Genomic DNA, 23796 nt, shown 5'->3' on the forward strand with positions numbered 1-23796 from the left:
GGGTATCCTCAGAAAAGTTGTTAAAGAAAGGTAGCCAGCTTTAAATGCTGCCAGAATTGTAAACCAGTGACTCCTGCTGTGGGTGGCGAGGCTCTATTCCTTGGATTATTAACCAGCAAGCAGCGTCTTGTTGACCTGGCTAAAGTGGAGGCTGCCTTCTGGCCCCTTGGGGCTATTCCATCCCTGGTTGCTCATCTTGCAGGGGTCTGCAATGTCGACCACCAAAACAAAGCTGGCTATACTGCCGTGATGATCACTCCCTTGGCTTCTGCGGAGACCGATGAAGACATGGCTGTTGTCTGGAAGCTCTTAAGAGAAGGAAATGTGAACATCCAAGCAACTCAGGTAGGTGGCGTGAAGGAGATCTCTCTCTTGTTTAATAGATGTGGGAAACCTTCAAGTTTTAGTCTGCCGGTGAGGCAAGAAATTCCATACAGATTCATGGAGAATTTTTCACCCAAGAAGGCTTGGCCTCCAATCCTCATCCATCCAAAGCCTGAATATTTGGTTTTCTTTTTAATTTTTATTTGTTCTTTGTTGACAGACATGATAGTAGAGTGTATTTTCACATATTATACATACATGGAGTATAGCTTATTCTAATTAGGATCCCATACTTGAGATTGTACACGATATGAGTCACGTTTGTCATGTATTCATATATAAGTATAGGAAAGTGGTGTCTGATTCATTCTTCTGTCTTTCCTATTCCCATTCCCCTCCCTTCCCTTCATTCTACTTTGTCTAATCCACTGACCTTCCATTCTCCCTTCCACCCTTGTTGTATTTTAGCATCCACATATCAAAGACAACATCTGACCTTTGATTGTCTGAGATTGGCTTAACATGATAGTGCCCAGATTCATCCATTTACTGGCAAAGTCATAAAGTCATCTTTTTATGGCTGAGTAGTATCCCATTGTATATATATTCCACATTTTCTTTATCCATTCATCTGTTGAAGGGTACCTAGGTTAAGGGTATTGTGAACTAAGCTGCTATAAACATTGATATGGCTGTGTCAGTGTAGTGTGCTGATTTTAAATCCTTTGTGTATAAACCATGGAATGGGATATCTGGGTCAAATGGTGGTTCCATTCCAAGTTTTCTTAGGAATGTCCATACTGCTTTCCTCATAGGTTGCACCAATTTGAAGTTCTACCAGCAATATATGAGCATACATTATCCCCCACATCCTTGCCAATATTTATTGTGACTTGTATTCTTGATAATTGCCATTCTGACTGGACTGAGATGGAATCCCAGTGTACTTTTAATTCGCATTTCTCTAATTGCTAGAGGTAGAACATTTGGTTTCTTTAAAGGTTCCTGAGACCCAGACAGCCAGGGAATGGGTCAGTGACCTTCTAAAGCTGAGCATATTCCACCTGCACTTGGCTTTTTGAACCAAACATTTCTACCATTAGCCTTTTGAGAAATAAAAAAATAAGCCCCATTGGCAGTCTACCTTGATCATGACCCACAGGCATCTAGCCAGTGAGGATGCTCTTTGGAGGCCTAGTCCTTTAAGAAAGTTACCACCTCTGTCATTCCTCCTTTCCAAAGGCTTTTAACAAAGTCATCAGTTTCCAGCCTGGTGGACAGAATTGACAGATAGCCAGGACATACAGGAACTGTTGTTGACCAGTCCCAGGAATGATAAGGACGCTCATTTCCCAGGCTTCAGCTTGGATGAGAGCATCATTAGAGAGTTTGCTGGTGAGTGAGCACTCTGCCTGGCACACTTCCACAGTCCTTGAAATAACCAGATCTCAAATACCCATCACTGAGTACAATGCCACACACTTGTAATTCCAGCAACTTGGACAGCGGAGGCAAGAGGATCTCAAGTTCAAGGCCAGCCTCAGCAATTTCATGAGGCTCTAAGGACTTAGCAAGACCCTGTCTCAAAATAAAACATAAAAAAAGGACTGGGAATGTGGCTCAGTGGTTAAGTGACCTTGAGTTCAATTTCTGGTAACAAAAAAAAAAAAAAGGAAAAAAGACAAGGAAAAGAAAACATCGCTGAGGACCAGGTGCAGTGGTGCACACCTGCAATCCCACCAGCTTTGGAAACTGAGGCATGAGGATTGTGAGTTCAAAGCCAGCCTCACAAAAGCTGAGGCCTAAGCAACTCAACGAGACTCTGTTTCTAAATAAAACACAAAAAAGGGCTGGGAATGCGGACCAGTTGTTGAGTGCCCCTGAGTTCAATCCCTGGTACCCAAAAAAGAAAACATAAAAATAAAGAAAATGCCCCTGTGTTTCTTCCCACTCCACCAACCAGTGTGATGACATTGTTTTGGGCACATAAATCATGTTGTGGTTCCCAGGAACAGTCCTGTGGGTCAAGATGATGAGAGTAATTTCTGCCAGAGCTAAAAGGGCCCTACAACAAAGGTAGTAGCCAGGGAGTCAGGACATTAGGGTCTACTAGGACACATGGGCCCACTAATTCACTGGGTACTTTTGCCTCTGGTAAGAACAACACTTGAAAGTCACCTCGGTGAGTTCCTCCCCTCCCTTTTTTTTTTTAATTTGTAAAATACCAAATAGTCTTCATCTTAATAATAATAATATTATTATTATTATTATTATTATTATTATTATTATTACTACCAGGGATTGAACTGAGGGGCACTCACCCCTGAACCACATCCCCAGCCCTTTTTTGTATTTTATTTAGAGAGAGGGTCTCACCCAGTTGCTTAGGGCTTAGCTAAATTGCTGAAACTGGCTTTGAACTCACATCCTTCTGTCTCAGCCTCCTGAGCTGCTGGGATTACAGGCATATGCCAGGCATCCAGCCTCCAGCTTCATTACAATGCTCTCTGAGCCCATGACCTGCAATGTCAGGAACCCTATGCTCTTCTCAAGCAGCCTGTCTGTTACCCCAACAACTCTGATAAATGTGTAAAGTGACCCAAAATCAGTGTTCTGAACTTCCCATAGAGTGATTAGGTAGAAGTTGTTTGAGATTCACACCAAGAGAGATCTTGTGAACAGCAAAGGTATTCAAGGCAATCAGAGCCTTGGGGCCTGGAATCCTCTTCTTGAGAACACAGGGCAGGGGAGTGGTCTTACCTAGCAGGGCTTTGAATTGGACAAGGTACTACATAGAATAGTGGGGACCCCTCCAGAGGTCACTTGCCATGTTGACCACACAGGAATGAATAGGTACATTTCACTCTCCTGTCTCCCTTTTTTTAATATTTATTTTTCAGTTGTACTTGGATACAATACCTTTGTTTTATTTATTTATTTTTATGTAGTGCTAAGGATCAAATCCAGGGACTCACATATGCTAGGCCAGGGCTCTACCACTGAGTCACAACCCTAGCCCCTTCCCTATCCATTTGGAGTGAACATAGATGATGGCATAACTGTCAAGAACTGGCAATTGCCATACACCATCTCCAACCAGCATGAAGACCCTGACAGGTAACATATGCCCAGGGCTCACTACAAGTCCACTAGACCAAGAATGCTGGTCACTCCTGTCTTCCCTGACCAGGGAGAGATATGGAGGATATCTTGCACACATTCATGTGGGTCCTAACTGGCAGTGCCTGGATTTTTCTGATTCTAAACCCCCTTTTTTTTTCAAAGCCCCAGGGCACTGAACAGGGCAGCAGAATGCACAGGGACTGTAGATTGGGGTTGTAATCAGCCAGCACAGCAGCAAACACGTCCTCAGCTCTTTTTAGACATGGCGTTCAGAGTCATAAGGTATATATATATATGGAGTATAACTTCCCATTCTTGGACATATATATAATATGTCAAAATACGCTCTACTGTCATGAGAAACTAAAAAGAACCAATAAAAAAATTTAAATAGAATATACAAGAAAATCTATGGGAAGTAAGAAATTGTCAGTTTTTAATCAGAAAAATTACCACCACACGTTACTCTATTTACATCCTTTATCTTATTTGATTCCCACAAAAGTCCTGTGAGATACACTCAGAAAGGCCATTCATTTGTAAACAAAGTTAGAATTCAGGGAAGGCATCGAGTCAGCCAGTGTCCCACGTTGGTGGTTGGCAGAGCTGGAGATGGGACTCGATTTCGGATTCTCTTGCTTTGTCCGCTGGTGATCACAGGGATGTCAATGACTATGGATTAGAAAAGCCACAGGGACCTGAGTGCTTATTGAAACAAAGGCTTCTGGGCATCATTAATGTAAAAAGACCAGAGGCGTGGAGCAGACCAAGGCTTCCTGGGGAAGGCTGGGCCAGGGCGGTGATAGGAAGGCAGGCCACTGAAGCACTCAACCTTCATGTCCCCCATGGCTCCACATGTATCAGTGCTGGGTGCTAGGTCCTGTGGAGACAGAGACAAAGATGACAGTCCCTGCCAATATATCAGCATATGAAACAACAATTGAATAAGTGAACCCCAACTTTTGGAGTCCAATCATCAGAAATTACAGAAGGTGTAGCCTTGAGAACAGGAGAGATTGACAAGCTGCAATGCCCAGTGTGATGAATCCCACCTGGGTAGTGGTGTTGGGGGTGGGGTTGGAAAGACTTTAGAGCAGATGGAATACCTGACTAGCACCCTGGGGAAGGAGAATTCTGCCAGACAGAGAAGGAAAGCCACGTTGGAAGGAATGGTCACTTTCTTGAGGAGTTCCTGCCGAGCACCCTGGCACCGGCCGCAGCCTCACCATATCCCCGTTGCCCCGTGTGCAGGGAGGCCAGACTGCCCTGATGCTGGGGGTCACCCACGACCAGGGGGACATGGTCCAAGCGCTACTGAGCTGCCAGGCAGATGTCAACCTGCAGGACCACGATGGATTGTCAGCTCTCATGATGGCCTGTCACCATGGCAATGCCGACCTGGTGCGCCTGCTCCTGGCCCACCCGGCTTGTGACAGCACCTTGACTGATAAGGTGAGACTTATGGGCAGTTAACAAGTAGGTTAGTGTTTAACTTCTGGTCCTGAAAAGTGCCTTGATGGCCAGCAGAATCCAGGGAATCATACAGTGGTAGCAAAAAAAAAAAAAAAAAAAAAGAAAATCAACCTTACAAAGCTGTTGTAGATTTAATGAGGCAATACAGTGCTTGGAGCTTGACAGCTGGGAAACCCATGGCTCTGGACAACTGGATGAAGGAGCAAACTTCACAGAGTCATCTCTAGTTGTGAAAATGGAAATACTTCTCTGATATTGATCCACTCTGCAAACTGGCCCATTCCACCGAGCCAGCCTGTGAAGTAGACCTGCTAGACCCAGGTTTCTTAAATAAATGTCTCGGTAAGGTGAGGACATTGATGATGATGATGATGATGATGAGATGATGATGATGATGATAACTAACCTGTGCTAAAATCATTTAAAACCACGATGACCTTCTGAGGTTGATATAGCTGCCACCATTTTGCTAGAGGAAACTGAGCTCCTAAATAGTAAGATTCATGGGGTAAAGTACCCAAGATCACACAGCTGGTGGAACCCACCTCCCTTGAACTCCTGAGCCCAACATCCAGCTCTCCCATCATCCTCGTTGTTGTCCCATGGAAGCAGCATATCTCTAGGTCTCAGGTGAATCTTTGCATCTTTCAGAGAGTCTACCACATATCAACAAATGAATCATCAGTTGAATAAGTGAACCCCAAATTTTAGAGACCACTCATCAGAAGCTACAGGAGGCACAGTTTCTGAAGTGCTCATGGGAACTAAACCTTTCCCACGCATCATTGCTCATCCTCTTCAAGGTCCAGCGAGGCAGGCACAGTTTTCCTCACATTTGCTGATAGGGAAACAGGCCTAGAAATGTTCCCTCACATGCTCAAGCTACAGGGAGCCCATCCTTAGAGCAGAGATCCCAGCTCCGGCCTGACTCCGGCATCCATTACCCTGGCATTCCAATCCCAGGGCTCAAGCAGACATCTTAAGCTTTCTTAACATCCTCAATTCTAGGGGAACAAAAGCCTGGAGAGGGGAGCCCTGCCCAGGGATAGCACCTTTCCCTGGTCATATCTGAACTACCCAAGATTGACCCTTCAGCTTTCAAGCCGAGTCCCCTGCATCACACCAGACATCAGGCTCCCTGTCCAGTGTCCCCATGTCCTGCAAACCCCAGCTGTGCCCCAAAGTCATTTCTGAAATAATTAGAAAACACAGACCCTCTTGAAATTCACACAGGAACAGGGTGGGCTGCTGAAGATACAAGCCCCTTTCCAAATATCATGAGGTCAGAAGGTCTGGGTTCCCCAGCTCCCTACCAGGGTGCCCTGCGGATGAAGGAGGCAGCCTTAACCTAAAACAGGGCTGTACATCAAAGGCCCAGAGCACTCTCAGAAGTGACCACCACTACTGCCCAGAAGAGGGCTGAGAGGGGAGGGCTGTGGGACCGGCAGGGTGTGAGTTTGGGGAGTTCCTGGTTAGCCCAGATAATCAAGGAGGGAATGTGAGAGTTCTCCTGGGCCCTTAACCTCTGTCACAGGTAAGAGAGCTAAGTGGCCACTTTCTAGAGGTAGAAGAGCCATGGGGTGGGGATGGGGGTGGGTATCTTTTGCTCTTTGGACACCTCAAGAGTGATTGTTAAAAGCACTGACTTTAAAACTCAAAGCCCAGGAGTTTGAATCTGGGTCCAGTGACTCTGCCTTGGGAAGGTCACCTACCCCTTCTGAGCCTCTGTGATGCTCATCAGTAAAATGGGTTTAGCAGTATACTATGCCTAAGGCTGTAATGACCACAACACCATACTGGACTTCTGTGACGTATATTGTTGATGGTCATTGTGATGATTATGACTAATTGAACAGTGACACGAAAACCAAACAGCTGGCACATCAGCATTGACAGGCAGTATCCAGAGGGAATAGGGAGGGTGAAGGTTTGGAGTGGGGCAGGGGGTGTCACTCAGTGGAGGGAGACAGGCCTCTGAAGGAGAAGCCAGCTGGCTGCCATACTTTGTTTAGTCCAGTGGTTCTCAGGTGGGGGTCATCTTGCCCCTCGGGTGATATTTGACAATGTCTGAAGCCATCTGTATGGATCACCAGGGGCGCAGGAGTGTTCCTGGCATCTGGTGGGCAGAGGCCCGGGGTGCTCTAAACATTGACGGTGCCCAGGGACAGCAGTGAAGTCAGAGTTATCTGGCCCCAAATGTCAATAGAGCCGCTGGTGAGAACCTGGGTTGGGCGCGTACTGAAATCCAAGTGAGTTTAGACAGCCAACCCCCCCCAAGTGCTGGGTGGGGAGGTGCCAGGGCAGCTCTGAGGGCCAGGTCTGCTGCAGGGCAGGGCAGGGCAAGGCTCTAACCTGGAAGGAGGGACATTAATGTTAGGTAGAACAGGGAGGCAGGTATCTGCTTTAGCAGAGGTGGGTCAGGGTAGGAAAGCCAGGCAGTGTGAGCAGCATGAAGATGGGTTCTAGACCCCACCAGGGGCCAGTCACATGGCTCAGGCTTCCCTCAGGATTCACACCAGAATTCACACCCAGAGTGACTTGGGTGAGAACAGTGTCTCCTTCCAGCGGAAGGTGCCTGGTGGGGACTGAGGCTTGTGCCTGCTGCTCTGCATTTACAGGAGAGGGCAGCCCTTCTGCTCCTGGAGTCTTTCCTGTGGGGGCTCGGAGGCCCAGCATCTCTCATCAACAGTGAACATTTGCTCTCAACACAGAACTCCCGGCAGAGGCACAGGGCACATTCCCTGGGCTACTTGACATAGACCCCTCCGCCCCAGGCGTGCCCCCTATCCCCCTCTCTCGCTGGATCTGGAGGCAGATCGGGTACAATTTGTTTCTCCTTTCTTCCTCCTCTGTAGGCTGGCCACACCGCTCTGTCCATCGTTCTGCAATCACCGTCCCATGTGGAAATTGCAGGCCTTCTGCAGGCCCACGCAGAGCAGGTCCCTGGGGCTGTAGAGGCTGCAGAGGAACCAGCAGCCAGGAAGAAAAGGCTCCTTCTCTGCACTCCTCCTTCACCCTTGGAGAGGACAGGGTTACAGCCTGAGGGTTGCCCCTCAAGAGAAGAAACTATGTCATATGTACATACATTCCTGTTGTGAAATTCTGGTCATTAGGATGCTTTGTAGTTTACGCCTAAGGCCAAGCTTCAGAACTTCAAGGGTTTCAGAGCAGAGTGCAAGGTGCAGAGTGCAGGGTACATTAGCTTTCTCCCAAATACCAAACATCTTCAGCTTTGAATTCCTTGTGACTCTGCCTTGGCAACACCGTGTGGCAGGCAGGCAGGAGCACATTCACACGTTAGAAAAGCAATACTTTTTACAAGGAATTTTAAAATGCACTGTCATTTTGTTTTTAATCAAATATATACATATATGTCCCATTGAATATGCATGTCTTGAGAGGATGGCAAGGGTTTGAATCATTCTCAAGAGGACCTTCGGGAAATCACCATGAAGTCAGGTGAAAACGATCAAGTCCCATTTGGGGCTTGACAGAGAAATCTTGAATTCAGACAAGGTGGGAAGAAGCATATTGGCATCATTGCCAACTATAATGCTCTTGACCATTTCTGAGTCATCAAGTGGCTCCAATCTGCCCCTAGAAATGGCATTAATCAGGAAGTCCAAGTCAATGATGTGCATCACAGAGTGGCAGGGTCCAGTTCTATCAGCTATTCCCAGCCCATGGAGGCAACGAATCCGAGTGAGATCCTGGAGATGGATTATTGTCATTCAAAAGCCACCACATTCATCCTTAGCCTCACAGTAATCCCCAGTGCTGTTCCTGTGAGCAAGCACCTGCTCTGAGGTGTCGGGGATCCTAGCTGAAGAGCCCTTGAGCCATAGCTGCAGCAGGAGTGGGTGAACAGGGCAGGGCTCTCCCCGCACTGACCTCTCTCCACTGGACAATTCCTCCTTGAGAATTCCCTGTTCTCTAGCCCCACACATGCATGGCTCATATTCAGTAGCTCACATAGATTATCTATGAATTGTTCTTTCTGAACATCTCTTATGCCAAAAAAAAAAAAAACCCACAAAACTCCCCTTTATATAAAAAGAAAAGAGACATCCAGGTTGGTGAGCCTCCTGCTGAATACGCAAAAGCATGAGTTTTCCTTGTGGCTGGAATGCTAACTTGCATGGCACTCATTGGGTGAGTCACAAAGCTTCCTGGGACCCTGGATTCATTATCTCTAAAAGCAGAAATCATCCTACAACCTACCTCCTGGAGGTGGTGCACAACAAACTGCTGATGGAAGTTTTGGAATCCAGTTTATAACGCATAAAGGCTGTCCTCAGAAATGGTGTGGAAAACTTCTTTTTGCTATTGTGATTCAAGAGATGCCAAGTCTCAGAGCAAGAGCATTCATGCGTGTTGATGCTGCTCAGAGGTGAAGAGGTTGGGGCAAATAATGAGGGGGAAAAGTGCTTTAAATGGATTTATTTTGACCACAAAACATGTTGTTAGAGCAAAAAACTACAATTATACATTCTCTGTCCCCGTGCTTTGCAAATTTTAATGTGCATATAAATCCTCTGGGACCTTGTTAGAAAGAAGTTAGTCTGGGTGGGGACTGAGAGTCTACATTTCTGACCAGTTTCCAGAGGATGCTGAGGCTATTGGGCTACATCCACAGTTCAGGCAGAAGGGCTCTGGCCTGTCCTTATTGTTTGTATATTAAAAGTGCTGCCTCTCAGTCTTCTGTCTCAAAATTTCTGTGCATTTCTCTGCTATTGATTCTTGGGAACTCACAGTGCAGGTCTATATTATTCATTGTTTAATTTCTATAACAACATACGTGAGATAGCCTACTTATGAAGAAAAAGAGGTTTATTTTGCTTACAGTTTTGAAGGCTGTAAGTCTAATCCTCATGGCCCAGGCTTTGGCAAGGGACCTATGACTGATGATAGGAGCTCATGGAAGAGGAAGAATCACATCTCTTTTTTTTTTTTTTTAGAGAGAGAGAGAGAGAGAGAGAGAATTTATTTATTTATTTATTTACTTTTTGGCGGACATAACATCTTTGTTGATATGTGGTGCTGAGGATCGAACCCGGGCCGCACGCATGCCAGGCAAGCGCGCTACCGCTTGAGCCACATCCCCAGCCCAAGAATCACATCTCGAAACAGGAAGCTGGAGAGCTGGATGGTCTGAGCTCCAGCTTTTCTGACAGCCCCTCATAAAAGAACTAACCAGGGTCCCCTTTCAATTCCTTTCCCCTTTCAATTGACCCAAACACCACCCACTAGACCCCTCTTCTTCAAAGTTCCACACCTCCTCCCGGTTCACAGGGGAGTAAGGACTGCACAGTGCTGTGGGAACTGACTGCCAGAGGGAGTCAGGAAAGCTCCCAGAGGAGGTGGCTTTGGACAAAGCCATAAGGGTGGGTGGGAGCTAGCTAGAGCACTGGGGACAGAGCAGCAGACACTGGACTGGGCCTGTGAAAAGGCGTGGCCTGGTGAGCAATGAGAACTTCAGGATGACTCTAGTTGTGTGGGAGAAGTGAACAGAGATGAGATTTGGGGGTGAAGTGGGGAGATGTGTCACGTGTTAATCTTAAGAATTAGTATGTGAGCCTAGAACTCCAGAAGTCTGCTTCACAGACCACTTGGAGAATAGAAGCTCTCAGAAAATGCACATCTGTGCAAAATTTGCTAACTTCAAAGATTCAGAAATCCCATGCACCCCCCTGCCAGTCACAGTGGTTCATAGCTATATCCCATAAACTCGGGAGATTGAGGCAGGAGGTTAGCAAGTTTGAGACCCATCTCAGCAAGTTCGTGAGATCCTGTCTCAAAACAAAAATTGAAAAAGGCCAGGCATGGTGGTGTGTGCCTGTAATGCCAGTGACTCAAGTTCAAAGCCATCCTCAGCAACTTAGCAAGGCCCTAGGCAACTTAGTGAGATCCTGTCTCAAAAAGTAAAAAGGCTGGGAACAGGGCTCAGTGGTGAAACTCTCTGGGTACAATTCTTGGTACAAAAAATAAAATAAAATAAAGTAAAAAGGGTTGCAAGTATAGCGTGGTGGTAGAGTAGCCTTGAGCTCAAGTCCAGTACAGGAAAAGAAAAAAAAAAAAAAACCAAAAAAGCAAATTGTGATGGGCAGTGGGAGCCAATGAAAAATTTCTGAATAGTGGGGCCATTTGATCAGATTTGCTTCTTCTGATGATCACAGGGGGAGACTGGAAGCAAAGGGATCAGTTGGAAGGTTTCTATGAGACACTGGGTATAGAGCAATTTGGGTGGGGATGAAGACAGAGCCCAGCAGGAAAGGAATCAGGAATTGGGGCCTGCCAACATGGGGTGACATACTGAATGGTGGAGAGGTATCAGAAATGGGTGACAGGAGAATGGTGGTACCATTGTCTGTCATATCTAGGTTCTGTTCCTCCTTAGTAACACAACTCCCAAATTTGAGCTGGGCACCTAACCACCCAAGGGACAGACTCCATTTCCCAGCCCCCCTTGAGTTTGGTGTGGCCAAGCAAATAAGTTCTGGCTAATGAGCTATTAGCAAGGCAAAGGGTGCAAACTCTGGCTCCTGCATTGTCAGTGAAGGGGACGCATTTTCCCCCTCCCACTGGCTGGAATGTGGTAACCAGAGAGCTTGATCCATGATGATGAGGCCCACACCTGAGGGATGATGGAACATCGAGTCAGAAGCAGCCTCGACCCCATCCAATCTGCTCTGGACTACTCATTCCCTATTTGATATTTGAGCAAGGAATAATATCTAACTTGTTTAAGACACAGTACATTTGGATCTCTGTAGAGTTGGACAAATGTCCTCAATACCCTGTGGCAATCTCAAGGGTCTAATGTTATACCATAAGTGGACTTCATCATTGAAAAGCTTAGGAAAGCCTTTTGGAAGGAGCATCATGGCAAAGCTAGGTACGGTGGATGTCTCCTCCTGGTACCAGCCCCTGTTCATGACCACGGTGGAAGCACTCAGCCCAAAGACCTACAGAAAGGGGTCACCTGGCAGATGCCTGAATACAAACTGGGTCCCCTAAAGTAGCCAGTAAACCAGTGAGTTTGAAATGACGTGGTGCGGAAATCGATGCAAAGCCATTGAATAGAAAAACATGTAGAGTTTCAGGCAATAGTGGTGGATTATTGTCAGAGAGTGCAACCACAGAGTGCAAGAGACATGAGGACAGAAGCTGAATTTGCATGAGTAGAGGTCAAGACAAATTGAAGGTAGGAGCAAGAAGGAACTAGGAGGGGGGATCAGATCAAGAGCAAAGTATAAGCTTATGGAGTAGCTGCCTCCTGGACTTCCTACCAAGTTCCCCTGGCCTGGAAACTTCCCTTCCTAGACCCATCCCTCATCCCAGGACTGCACTAGTAAGCTGCCATGTTCCTGCAAGAGAAATAACTTGGATCTGGCCCCAAAAAGGCAGGTACCACACACTACCTGTGCCAATCAGGAACTAGAAGCTGGGATTTAGAAGAGGGCTTCAGCCCCCTTCTGGTGTCCAGGTTGTAACATGTGGATCTCAGAAGCTACTGGTGCCAAGGTCAGCCATGTGGGCTGAGGGTCACAAGGAACTCTTCAGATAGAAAGACTGGGGCAGATGGTCAGAGCAGAGCAGTGGTGAGAAACTACTTCCTGATGTGACCAGGTCAACCTTTGCTCCATGAAGGCTCCGATGCATACCTCCCTTGCCTACAGTAACTGCCCTAGGTGAGTGTCTTTCCCATGCCTCCTCTGGGTATGCAGCCTGCAGAAGACAACCAAGGCCTGGTGTCTACTCAGACGTCTCAGGGATTGCATCCCAGTGGGCCACTTGGCCATTCAGGCTCTTGATCTAAAAACTGGGATGGCAGTTCCTCCTCTGTTCTTGCAAGCATTTAATCGGCTAGAGCACTCAGCACAATGCTTGGCTCAGGGCAGAGCTCCACAGAGAGCTTTCCGTTCCCCTAGACCTGGCCATGTGCTTAGCAGCTTGACATCCCCGGGTCCGCCAGCCCTCCACATCTGAGGGCTTAACATCTGTGGATTCAACCAACTGTGAACTGAAAGATGTATTTCATGTGTACTAAACACATACAGGCTATTTCTCTTCTCATGAGTCCCTCTACAATACAGTAAAACTACTACTTACATAGAACTTACATTGTATTAGATATAAGTAATGTAGACACATTCACCTGGATGAAAAGCCATGAATCTACCACACCACCCCTGCTCAGCCTAACTTCCATGTGGACACTTCCCTCTGACTAGCCCACAGGAAGGTCAAATGCAGCATGTCCCAAACCAACATCAACAGCTCAACAAAGGGGACCCCACTTAGAGGCCATCTGAGGATAGAGGCAGTATTGGAACGAAGCAGCCACCGTGCAGGGGAAACCCGGAGCCAGAAGCTGCTGGAAACAAAGAACTAGAATTATGAAAGTAAATTTTGTGGCTTTAAGCCACACAGTGTGTGGTGTTTTGACATGGCTGTCCAAGAAAACTCATAAAAGGGTATTTATGAAATGGCTGGTCAGCCACAAATTTGAGGGGAAGCATTTTCCTTTTTTTGCCTATGTGGTAGATCACAAGTTCAAGGCCAAACTTGGCAATTTAATGAGACCGTATCTCAAAATAAAAATAGCTGGGAATTGAGCTCACTGTTAAAGCATCCCTGGGTTCAATCTTCAGACCACCCCCACACATACGCTCATATACACAAATTAAAATTTCATGTTTAGGCTTGATTCCCATCCCAAACACATGAGGTTTATGTTATTATTCCAAAATCTGAAAAAAATCCCAAATATTTTTAATTCTAAGCATTTCAGATAAGCATCAGAATAGCCAAGCATGTCGACCTGGACACCTTTCAGTCACTCATCAAGACAGTAAAAATAATCCTGAAAACCAGAAACTGATCCCTCACACCACACAACACAGTGATGCCCTTTGAATTCATGTTCCATCATGGGCTAGGAGAGTTGTTCAAGATCTGGACAGACTTTTATCTACTAGAATCCAGCATGGTTTGTATGAGTGTTTGTTGGAGGACAAGTCACATTGGACGACACGTGACCTTTTCCACATGCCTCCTGGTCTATGTGCAGTCTGGAAGCAAGAGGACTGTCTTGTAGCTTCCAAAGTGATTACCCAGTTGCAGACAGACACCCTGGAGCCAGGCACCCTGGAGCATGCCTGGAATCCTAGAAGCTGAGACAGGAGGATCAGAAGTTCAAACTCAGCCTCAGCAACTTAGCGAGGCCTTAAGCAACTCAGTGAGACCCTCTCTCTCAATAAAATATAAAAAAGGGTTGGAAATATGGCTCAGTGAACAAGTGCCCGTGGGTTCAATCCCTAATACCAAAAAAAAAAAAAAAAAAAAAGAGAGAGAGACAGAGAGAGACAAAGAAGAGAGCAGGCTTAGCAGAGGTAAATGCTGATGTGCCTGGAAAGGTCAAGCCAGGCTGGAAGCACACAGCCTGGACCTGGAAGCAGACACGTATGGCCCCAGGAGCAGACTTGATCTCTTTTCTAATCAGCAATAATCTACCTCCCTAGGATGGAACACTGAGCCTGATTTACCTAGAAAGTACTTGGAGTGGAAGGTGAGGTGACTAACATTTATTGAGAGCCCACAGGCATTTGTTAGACATCATTTGCATAGAAAACTTCAACATATTCACAATCCACAATCAAATATTCCCAATATTTAGAGAGACATCTATTTATAGGAAACTTGAAGCAAGTCTCTAATATGAAGGAAATACTACTTAGCTTAGGTTTCTTCATCTAGTGGACTTTTCTTTGACATAATTTTTTTAAAAAGCACCAGAGGTGGGGGCTATAGCTCAGTTGGTATAGTGCTTGCTTACCATGTATAAGGCCCTGGGTTCAAGCCCCAGAACCACCACCAAAAAAAAAAAAAAAAAAAAAAAAAAAAGCACCAGTGAATATCTTCAACAAGAATGTGCTACCCAGCCAGTCAAGGAAAAGTCTGACCTCCCAACAACAGTAAGAACCCCTTCTTTCTAGAACCTACTTCCCATCAGTGCTTCCATTTTGCTCATTAACAGGTTTGGTGCCAGAATGAGGGAGCCCTCTACTGGAAACAGTCTCTCCCATTCTCTCTTCCTCTGTTTTGTCACTCCTCCACCATGTGCAGTGCTAATGCAGTGACTTCCTGAGCTTAGTGCTGCTCTGTCCTGGGCTTCTGCCATGCTGCTCTCCCTGGCTCTCCTCCCCCAGGGCTCCATCTCAGATCCTCTCTCCTCCTACCCATTGAAAAGTTTTCATTCTCTTTTCTTCTCTTCCCTCCTTTCCCTTAGGGAGCCAGAGCCTCTCCAAATACTTTCATCCCAAGGACATCTATACCTAGGACTCTTCCAAAGTGCTCCTGAGTTCCAGCACACCCTGACTTTGAGAACTGATCTGGCAGGAGTGTCTACCACCCAGCTGTCCACTGCATCTGCTGAACCCCTCTCAGCTCATGGCATCCTGCCCTCAATAGACCCATCAAAAGCTCCCCGCTGCCTACAGAAGTTCTCTGAACTAAAGCCTTGGTTTCACACTCCAGTGTGGTCTAGCCCAGCTTCCCCACTTCCTAACAGCCACCAATCCCAAATGGGTCACTCCCTCCTGCTAGACTGTGAGGCTCCTTTTCCCCTCCTCTAAGAATTTCCTGTATGGTGCCTTCTGCCTCCTTGATGTCTCCAAGCCCAGTATCTGCATGTTCCCATCTTGCTCAGGATTCTCTAGTCTTTTGAACATAGGTTCCAAAATACCTTGAAAAGTAGTCAAGTTTCAAAAGGTCATCTCCAGTGGGCATGCTGTCCCAGAAGGTCAACAGATGATGCAGTTGAGCCCATAGCTGCTACCCCAAAGAAAGTCACTAACTGCCACTAGAAAATAACAGAAGTGAAAAACAACAACAAAACAATAATCCCCACCCAAACCCACACCTCACACACACAAAAAGAAAATTCACCTATATGAAGAAGTTAAAAACAAACAAACAAACAAACAAACAAACAGAAAACGGTCGGAGGAGGTAGTGCACATCTGATATCCTATCGGATCAGGAGCCTGAGGACCAAGGATCATGAGTTCAAGGTCGGCCTCAGAAATTTGGGGAGGCCCTAAGTGACCCTGTCTCTAAATAAAATATTAAAAAGGGTGGAGATATGGCTCGGTGGTGAAGCGCCCTGAAGTTTTGTCCCCAATACCAAAACAGAAGAAACAAGCAAACAAAAAAACACAATACATTTTGAGCCATGCTTGTTGGTAAATACCTTTAAATCCCAGTAACTCCAGAGGCTTAGGCAGGAGGATCCCCAGTGAGGCCAGTCTCAGCAACTGAGTGAGAGCCTAAGCAATTTAGCAACACACTGTCCTGAATTCTTTTTTAAAAGGGCTGGGGAAATGCTTCAGGGCTTAAGTGCCTCGGGGTTCAATCAATCCCCAGTACCACAAAATAAGTAAATAATTAAATCCCCCCAATAGCAGAAGAAAGAGTGCAATAGTATTATAGGTCAGAAGTTAATGATTAAGAAACTATGAAAATTTAATTTGTAAATATAGAATGTGCATCACTGAACAAGACGAGGATTGATAATAGCCTAAGAAAGAAAAGGGGAAGAACGAAAAGGAGAGAGCAAAAACACAAAATTAGAAATAATAAAGGGAGCAGCTGGCCAGCAAGCAGGCTCTGTGCATTTCTTCCCTCAGGCCTGCGCCTTTGGCTGGGAGGCGGCGAGCGACCCGCAGCCCGCCCGTGGAGGCTTTTCCCTGGGCGCCCTGCTCGCCCCGCCGTGGCCGCGCCCCCGCGCCCTTCAGCTTGTGGAACGACTGGGGCTCGCTATGCTCATCTCCAAGGCGGTGGACCGCGAACCACGCTACGACAGCGAGGAGCTGGGTCCGGGAGCCGCTTCCTGGGGGGCGCGCTGGAGCTATGCGCGCTGGAGCTCTGCGCAGGCCCATTGGAAAATGGTCTGCTGGAGGAGCGCTTCGCCAACCCGAGCCCGTTCGCAGGTCGCGCCGCCGCGGTGCTGCTGGGCTGTGCGCCCGCCGCCACCATCACCCACGAGGTGACGCCGCGAGAGGAATGGGCCCCAGCGTGGGCGGCCGAGACCCGACTGCAAGCTACCTCGGGGACGGCCGCCTCCCGGCTGCTCAAACCCGAGCTGCAGGTGTGCGTGTTCTGCTGGAACTACAAGGAGGCGGTGGCTCTCTACACCACCCACATTCTGAAGGGCCCCGACGGGAGAGTGTTGTGCCCGGTGCTGCGTCGCTACACGTGCCCCCTGAGCGGCGCCAGCGGCGACAACGCGCACACCATCAAGTACTGACCGCTCTCCAAAGTGCCAGCCTGCCTGCCGCGCGTCCGCCGCTGCGCGGCGCTAGGGACAGCCTGCCAGGCGGGAAGCTGCGCTGAGGGCCGGCGTCCAGTCTGGGGGCTCCTGATGCTACCGCAGTCGCTGCCTGCCCTCCGTTTTGTTCTGCTAACGATCTTTCCCTGTTTATTGGGGAGATGCCCAGCTGTCAGCACTGGCTCAACCTGGAACGTCGTGAGGTCAGCTGTGCGGAGAACTGTCAAGCAGATTGAGACTAGACGCTGATTTTTTTTTTTTTTTGGAGTGGGATGGACAAGGGGGACTGTGTCTCTAGTTTCTAGTTTGCACACATCCAGAACTGCGAGGAAGGCTGGGTGTGTATTTCACTAACTGAATATGGCAGCCGAGAGACGCTGTTTATTTACTGTATACGTCGACCTATTTTAGATGCGCGTTGGTATGAAATTATCTCTAATCTTGGGTGTTTCGTTTTATGAATGGAGGCATTTTACTAGGTCTAGTATATTTTTTTAATAGCCTCTGAACTGAGCTTAAAACTGACGATTTTTAGAATGTCAGCAAAATGACTATTTTATTGTTTGATGCACTATTTTAGTTGTCCTTAGTTATATTCTAATTCCAGGTGAAGCAATTATAAGCATCATAAGAAGTGAAATTTAATTCTTTTCAGTATTAATTTGGGTGGGTATTCCCTCCTTGTGGCTTGTTTCCATCCTAACTGGAGGTGTAAAATGCAGTCTGGAGCAGGTAGAATACAGCTCCTTTTATGTACCAGATGTTTTATAACTGAACTAGCAACTAGCCTTTTTCACCTTTAAAAACTGTGCCAAGTCATAATCATATTGTGTATACACTTGGAGATGGTGCTGAAAATAAAACATAAAAAAGACAATGCACTCAAAAAAAGAAAGAAATAATAAAGGGAAACTTGCTCCAATGTAGAGAAATATAAATACACTTGAGACTGTTACGGATTACTTTAATAAATTTGAAACCCACGCATGGATGATCTTCAGTAAGCATGTGTATTCAATAAGCAATTGTATTAGATTAGAAAAAGATACAAAGCATAAAGAATAAGAAAGAAAATTTTAGAATTCTCCTCAAAAACTCTAGACTGATGTAATTCTACATGCAACTCTTTAAATAGTCAAAGAATAGATATTATGTGCATTTTAAACTATTCAAAACAATACAGCAATATAGGAACCATCTTAATGGACTTTACAAAATCAACATGTCACTCATCTGGGAACCTAGTAAAGAAAATGTCAGACCAATTTTACTTGTAATTAGATATGAAAACATTTTAAAGTAAAAAAAGCTGGGCGTGGGGCACTCACATCTCACCTGCACACACACAGCTGCCTTCCCACCTCGGGCTCCCCTGGGCTCTCTTCAGTGTGTCCTCTCTTCCTCTTCTAAGGACTCTAATAACATCATGAGGGTCCACACTCATGACCTGATCTAAACCTAATTACCTCCCAAACCCAGCCTCCAAATATGACCATATTACAACTTCAACACATGAATTTTGAGTAAACACATTCTGTTCTCAACAACATATTATTAAATAATAAAATATTTTAAATGATAAATTATCCTTAATTCCAAAAGGCCATCTCTAGTGAGTGTGATACCATTGATGATCAACAGACGGCAGTGTCGAGCCCCATAGGAAATAATTCTTTTTTTTTTTTTTTTTTTAAGAGAGAATGAGAGAGGGGGAGAGAGAGAGAGAATTTTTAATATTTATTTTTTAGTTCTCGGCAGACACAACATCTTTGTTGGTATGTGGTGCTGAGGATTGAACCCGGGCCGCACGCATGCCAGGCGAGCGCGCTACCGCTTGAGCCACATCCCCAGCCCCGGAAATAATTCTGTAAATCCAAGGAAGGATGAGTTTAATGCTCAAGTGCAGCATTTCTGATAATACCAGGTGTAAGATAATGCCTGACATTACAAATATTATTGAACACTATTCTAGAAGTTCTTGGCAAGGAATGAATGAAAATTATACTTATAATTTTAATTAGTAGTTAGAGCTCAGCCTGAGGAAATCAGGGAGAACTTCTCCCAAAATAAAAAGGGCTGGAGATGTAGCTTAGGGCTAGAATGCCCCTGGCTTCACTCCTTGCCTAGACTTAATTTTGAAATTTGCTTTAATTGTCTCTTGAATATATACACTTTTCACAATTCAAATTTCCTGAATTAGAATACAAATTCTAGAATAACAGAGTATAACATTTGCCTTTCTTTACAGCAGAGTCTATTCTTAGTCTGGAGAGATCTACTATAGGGCAGCCATACCCAAATTTGGAATTAGATTACAGATTGTAATTAAAACTCATTAGTCTTCTGCCCTGGTGCACCTGGGCTGTGCTCTGAACACAGAGGCCTCCACTTTTTATTTATTTTTTATACTGGGGGCTGAAACCAGAGGGGTTTAACCACTGAGCCATATTCCCAGCCCTTTTTAAAAATATTTCCTTTAGAAACAGGGTCTCACTGAGTTACTTAGGGCCTCACTAAACTGCTGAGGTTGGCTTTGAACTCACAATCCTCCTGCCTCAGCCTCTGAGCTGCTGGGACTACAGACATGCATCACTGCGCCCAATCCAGAGGTCTCCACTTATGAGCTCTTGGCCTGGGGATAGAGTATAGGAATAAAGAAGAGGATTTGTTGAGACAGACCCCATCCCTCTTCATCTTAAGCGACCTAGCACATCTTGCTGGGGATTTAGGAGTTTTGCGTCAGGTAATTGCATGTTAATTTCTCAACAATTTGCTAGCCAAGTGCAAAATGTTTCAATACATTGAGTCCACATGTTCTTGGGAACAACTGAATTGTGTTTCAACTTGGAGAGGTGGAGAAAGGAGCTTGCTGTCAGCACCATCTAGGTCATTGTCTCAGCACTGCCAATACCAGCAGCTTCTGTTGACACTGGGGAAAGGAAGGTTTCTTTTGGTTTCAAGAGAGAAATCCCTTCTAAAATCCGATCTCAAAAAAGGTAAACAAAATTTAAATGTGCCTTTTCTGCAGTGGTTAGCAATAATCACACTGTAACCAGCTATTAAATTCCAGCAAAGACAGCATTGTGGATAAGATTACATTAATGCTTTTGATTTTATTCCCTCATAGCTTCCTTTGTTGTTCAGTGTTGAGTCTGTCTGTTTTATAAGAGTTTTAAGTCCAAGAAATCTAAATTTGCATCAAGCTTGGTAAACACTGGATGATCCCATCAGTAGTTAGTAATTCAATCAGTAGGTCTGGGGGGTGTAGCTCAGTGGTATAGTATCTGTTTGCATGTATGAGGCCCCGATCTAATCCCCAGCACTAAGAGAGAGAGAGAGAGAGAGAGAGAGAGAGAGAGAGAGAGAGAGAGAGAGAGAGAGAGAAAGAGAAAGAGAAGGGAGGGAGAGAGGAAGGAAGGAAAAATGTTGTGGAGAGAAAATGTGATCAGCAGTGAGATTTCCCTCTTACACTGCACTATCCAAAGAAGATGCATGCAGATTACTTAGAAGCAGGTATTCAGGTCTTTTATTTGGTAGAGCAGTGGGCTTTCCAACCAGAACCTGCTTTCATATGAAACTTGCTTGCTTTTGATAGAGGTGACTTTTGGAGGCCCACTAAGTTAGCCTCCTTAGGAAAGGATGAAAGAGAAGGAGGTTGAAGCAGCAGTCTCCAGATGCAGGAAGGCATGGACCAGATACCCCAGTCCTGCTGGCTCCAACTTGTGGGGCGCGCGTGAAGTCAAGGTGCAGCAGTGGTGCTGGTTGCAAATGACATGGGCAGGCCAGGTGGCCAGGCCTGGTTGCAGTCTGAGCCAGAAGCCAGAGCCTCAGGGGGCTCAAGCAACAGCATGTGAACCTCCATGAAGGAGAAGGAAAAAATTATGTCTCAAAATCTTGTTTAAGCCAGGCATAGTGGTGCATGCCTGTAATTCCAGTGACTCTGGAGGCTGAGACAGGAGGCTCTCAAGTTGGAGACCAGCCTGGGCAACTTAGCAAATCCTTCAGAAACTTATCAAGACCCTGTGTCAAAATAAAAACCCAGATGCAGTTGCAAATGTAAAAAAAATACAGCTACTATGGAAAATGATAAGGAAATTTCCCCCAAACCCCCAAAACAACAACCAAAAAACCCTAAAAACTGAATTGTCTTATGACTCAACAATTTTTCTCCTCCATATTTATCCAGAACAGGACCTCAAAGGGATTTTTACCCACTCATAATAATTGTAGCATTATTCACCATAGCCAAGACGTGAAAGAAACAGAAATGCCCATCTATGGATGATGAATGCTGATGCAGTACATCTGTACAAAGGAATATTCCACAGCCTTTTTCAAGGAGATGCTGACACCTGCTACATCACAGATGAGCCTCAGGGATATTATGGAAGTGAAATGTCAGTCACAAGAGAACTAATATTCTATGATTCCACTCACATGGGGTATCTAGAATACTCTGAATAATAAAAACAGAAAGTTGACATTTATGGGGAGTGGGAGGGTAGTTGTGTTTAACAGGCAGAGTTTCAATTTGGCAAAATGAAAATTTTGTGGCTCTGGAAATCATGGTACATGCCTGTAATCCCAACAACTCAGGAGGCTGAGACAGGAGGATTGCAAGTGATTACAGCTTCAGTAATGTAGCAAAGCTCTAGGCAATTTATTGAAACCCTATCTTAAAAAAAAGAAAAAAGAAGCTAAGGCTGTGGTAGCTCAGGGGTATAGCGATTACCTCACAAGCAGAATCTTATATTCCATCTCCAGCACCACAAAAATAAATAAAATAATAAGTACATGTAGGAATTACACAAAAATATAAATAGTGTAAATGTGGAAAGGATGCACCATTTGGAATTTTCTATCATTCATATTACTATTTACTTCTGTAAATATGGGCAAGTAATTTGCATGATTTTTTATTTTCTAACCTATAACATGGCACATAATGGCACAGGAGACTTCAGTGAGGGTGAAATGATGTGTGTCTAAAAAGCAGGCCAGTGTTTACCATGAAGGGAAGGCTCAGCTGACACCACCTTCTGACTTCCTGGGTCCTCCCCAGGCTGTCTCCCGTCAAGAAACAGCTCCCGTGTCCAATAGTAGCAGATTGGCTTACAAATAATATTCAATGGCATTTAAGGTCATGCATTTTAGTCTACAAGGCCAGTAAGCAAAAATTATGTGTGGCTGGGCTCAGGGGTGCACACCTATAATCCCAGCAGCTTGGAAGTCTGAGGCAGGAGGATTACAGGCAGGCCCCAGTGACTTAGCAAGACCCTAAGCATTTAGTGAGTGAGACTGTCTCAAAATAAAAAGTAAAAAGTGCTGGGTGTTGCTCAGTGGTAAAACATCCCTAGGTTCAATTCCCAGTAATTCACCCCGCCCCCCAAATAAATTATGGATGAGAAAAGGAAAGTTTGGCTTTTATCTTATGTCCCAGGGTGGAGCCATTTGCATGTGTGCAGGATAAGCAGATGTTCTACCATCAAGTTACTTCCCCAGCCACTGTGTATACATTTTTAAGAAGGGCTTGGTAATTAAACCCATAGTTTGCTAAGTTCTGAAGGTAATATGAAGCATGAGTCTCCACACAATTCACCCCACACCTTCACAGAGAAGTTGCCTGACTGTTCAGCCTGGAGGGAGGTCAGGGTACTTGCTTATAGATCATGCTCACAGAGTAACACAAGAATCCTTCCTTGCCCTTTAGCTTTTGCTGGTTGCTGGGCATACAGGGTGTCCCTGGCTTGTGGAGCTATCACTCCAAGCTACCTCACCTTGACATGCTCTTGTGAATCTTTCAAGGATACCAGGGATTGGCTTAAGGACAATTAATCTAGCATGACTGCATCTCAATTACCTGAATCACACCACTTTTCAATGTCACATTGAGATTCCAAGGGACTTGGGGGTGGGAGGAAGGATGCTATTTAATCTATAACCACTTACTCCTTCAGCTTTCACAGAGGATGACTAGAGATGTGTGAAGGGTGGCTTTGTCAACCTTTTATCACCTCCCTCAGCCTGTAGGCCCCAAAGCCATACTCTTCTTCAAAACACCCAGTGGGGAGACTGAGGTAGGAGGCTCACAAACTGAGGACAATTTCAGCCACTTAGAAGACCTTGTCTTAAAATAAGGGTTGGAGGTGTAGCTCAGTGCAGAGAATCCCATAATTAAATCCATAGTATTGGAGGGGGAGCAACTATGCCCCAATTTTGAGAACCCGGGCACACCATTGGACTTGGAAATTTGACCAAATGGTCTTTTGGACATGAGAAGATGATCTTAGATCATCTGCATAGGTCCTAAATGCGGTTGCAAGTATCCTTATGAGAGGGACAGAATTACTCCCTCTGGGAAAGAATAGCCTTGGGTTACAAGAGTGAAACAGCAGTAACGTGGCACCTGACCAAAAGCCAGGGGATGCCAGCAGCCACTTGAAGCTGGAAGAACACATTCTCCTTGAAGGCTTTAATTGTGACTTCAGTCAAATAATAGTGACGCTGCACTTGCGGCCCCAAACCTGAAATTCAGTTTCTATTTT

At 45.6% G+C, this 23796-nt stretch overlaps 1 protein-coding gene and 1 pseudogene across 1 annotated transcript in view; both read left to right on the plus strand.

Moving 5' to 3' along the window:
- LOC144368566 (KN motif and ankyrin repeat domain-containing protein 4-like) overlaps positions 1-9619 on the plus strand; it is an 85133-nt gene extending 75514 nt beyond the window's left edge. Inside the window, 4 exon segments of the mRNA XM_078027762.1 lie at positions 203-345; positions 4699-4899; positions 7776-7855; positions 7857-9619. Coding sequence (XP_077883888.1) covers positions 203-345; positions 4699-4899; positions 7776-7855; positions 7857-8337 — 905 coding nt within the window. The 3' untranslated portion in view covers positions 8338-9619.
- A 2957-nt stretch (positions 9620-12576) lies between these two features.
- On the plus strand, positions 12577-18255 carry LOC144368567 (nanos homolog 1-like; annotated as a pseudogene).
- Positions 18256-23796: the final 5541 nt, after the last annotated feature.

Source organism: Ictidomys tridecemlineatus, chromosome 11 (assembly GCF_052094955.1).
Source record: "Ictidomys tridecemlineatus isolate mIctTri1 chromosome 11, mIctTri1.hap1, whole genome shotgun sequence".
Classification (NCBI taxonomy): Eukaryota; Metazoa; Chordata; class Mammalia; order Rodentia; family Sciuridae; genus Ictidomys; species Ictidomys tridecemlineatus.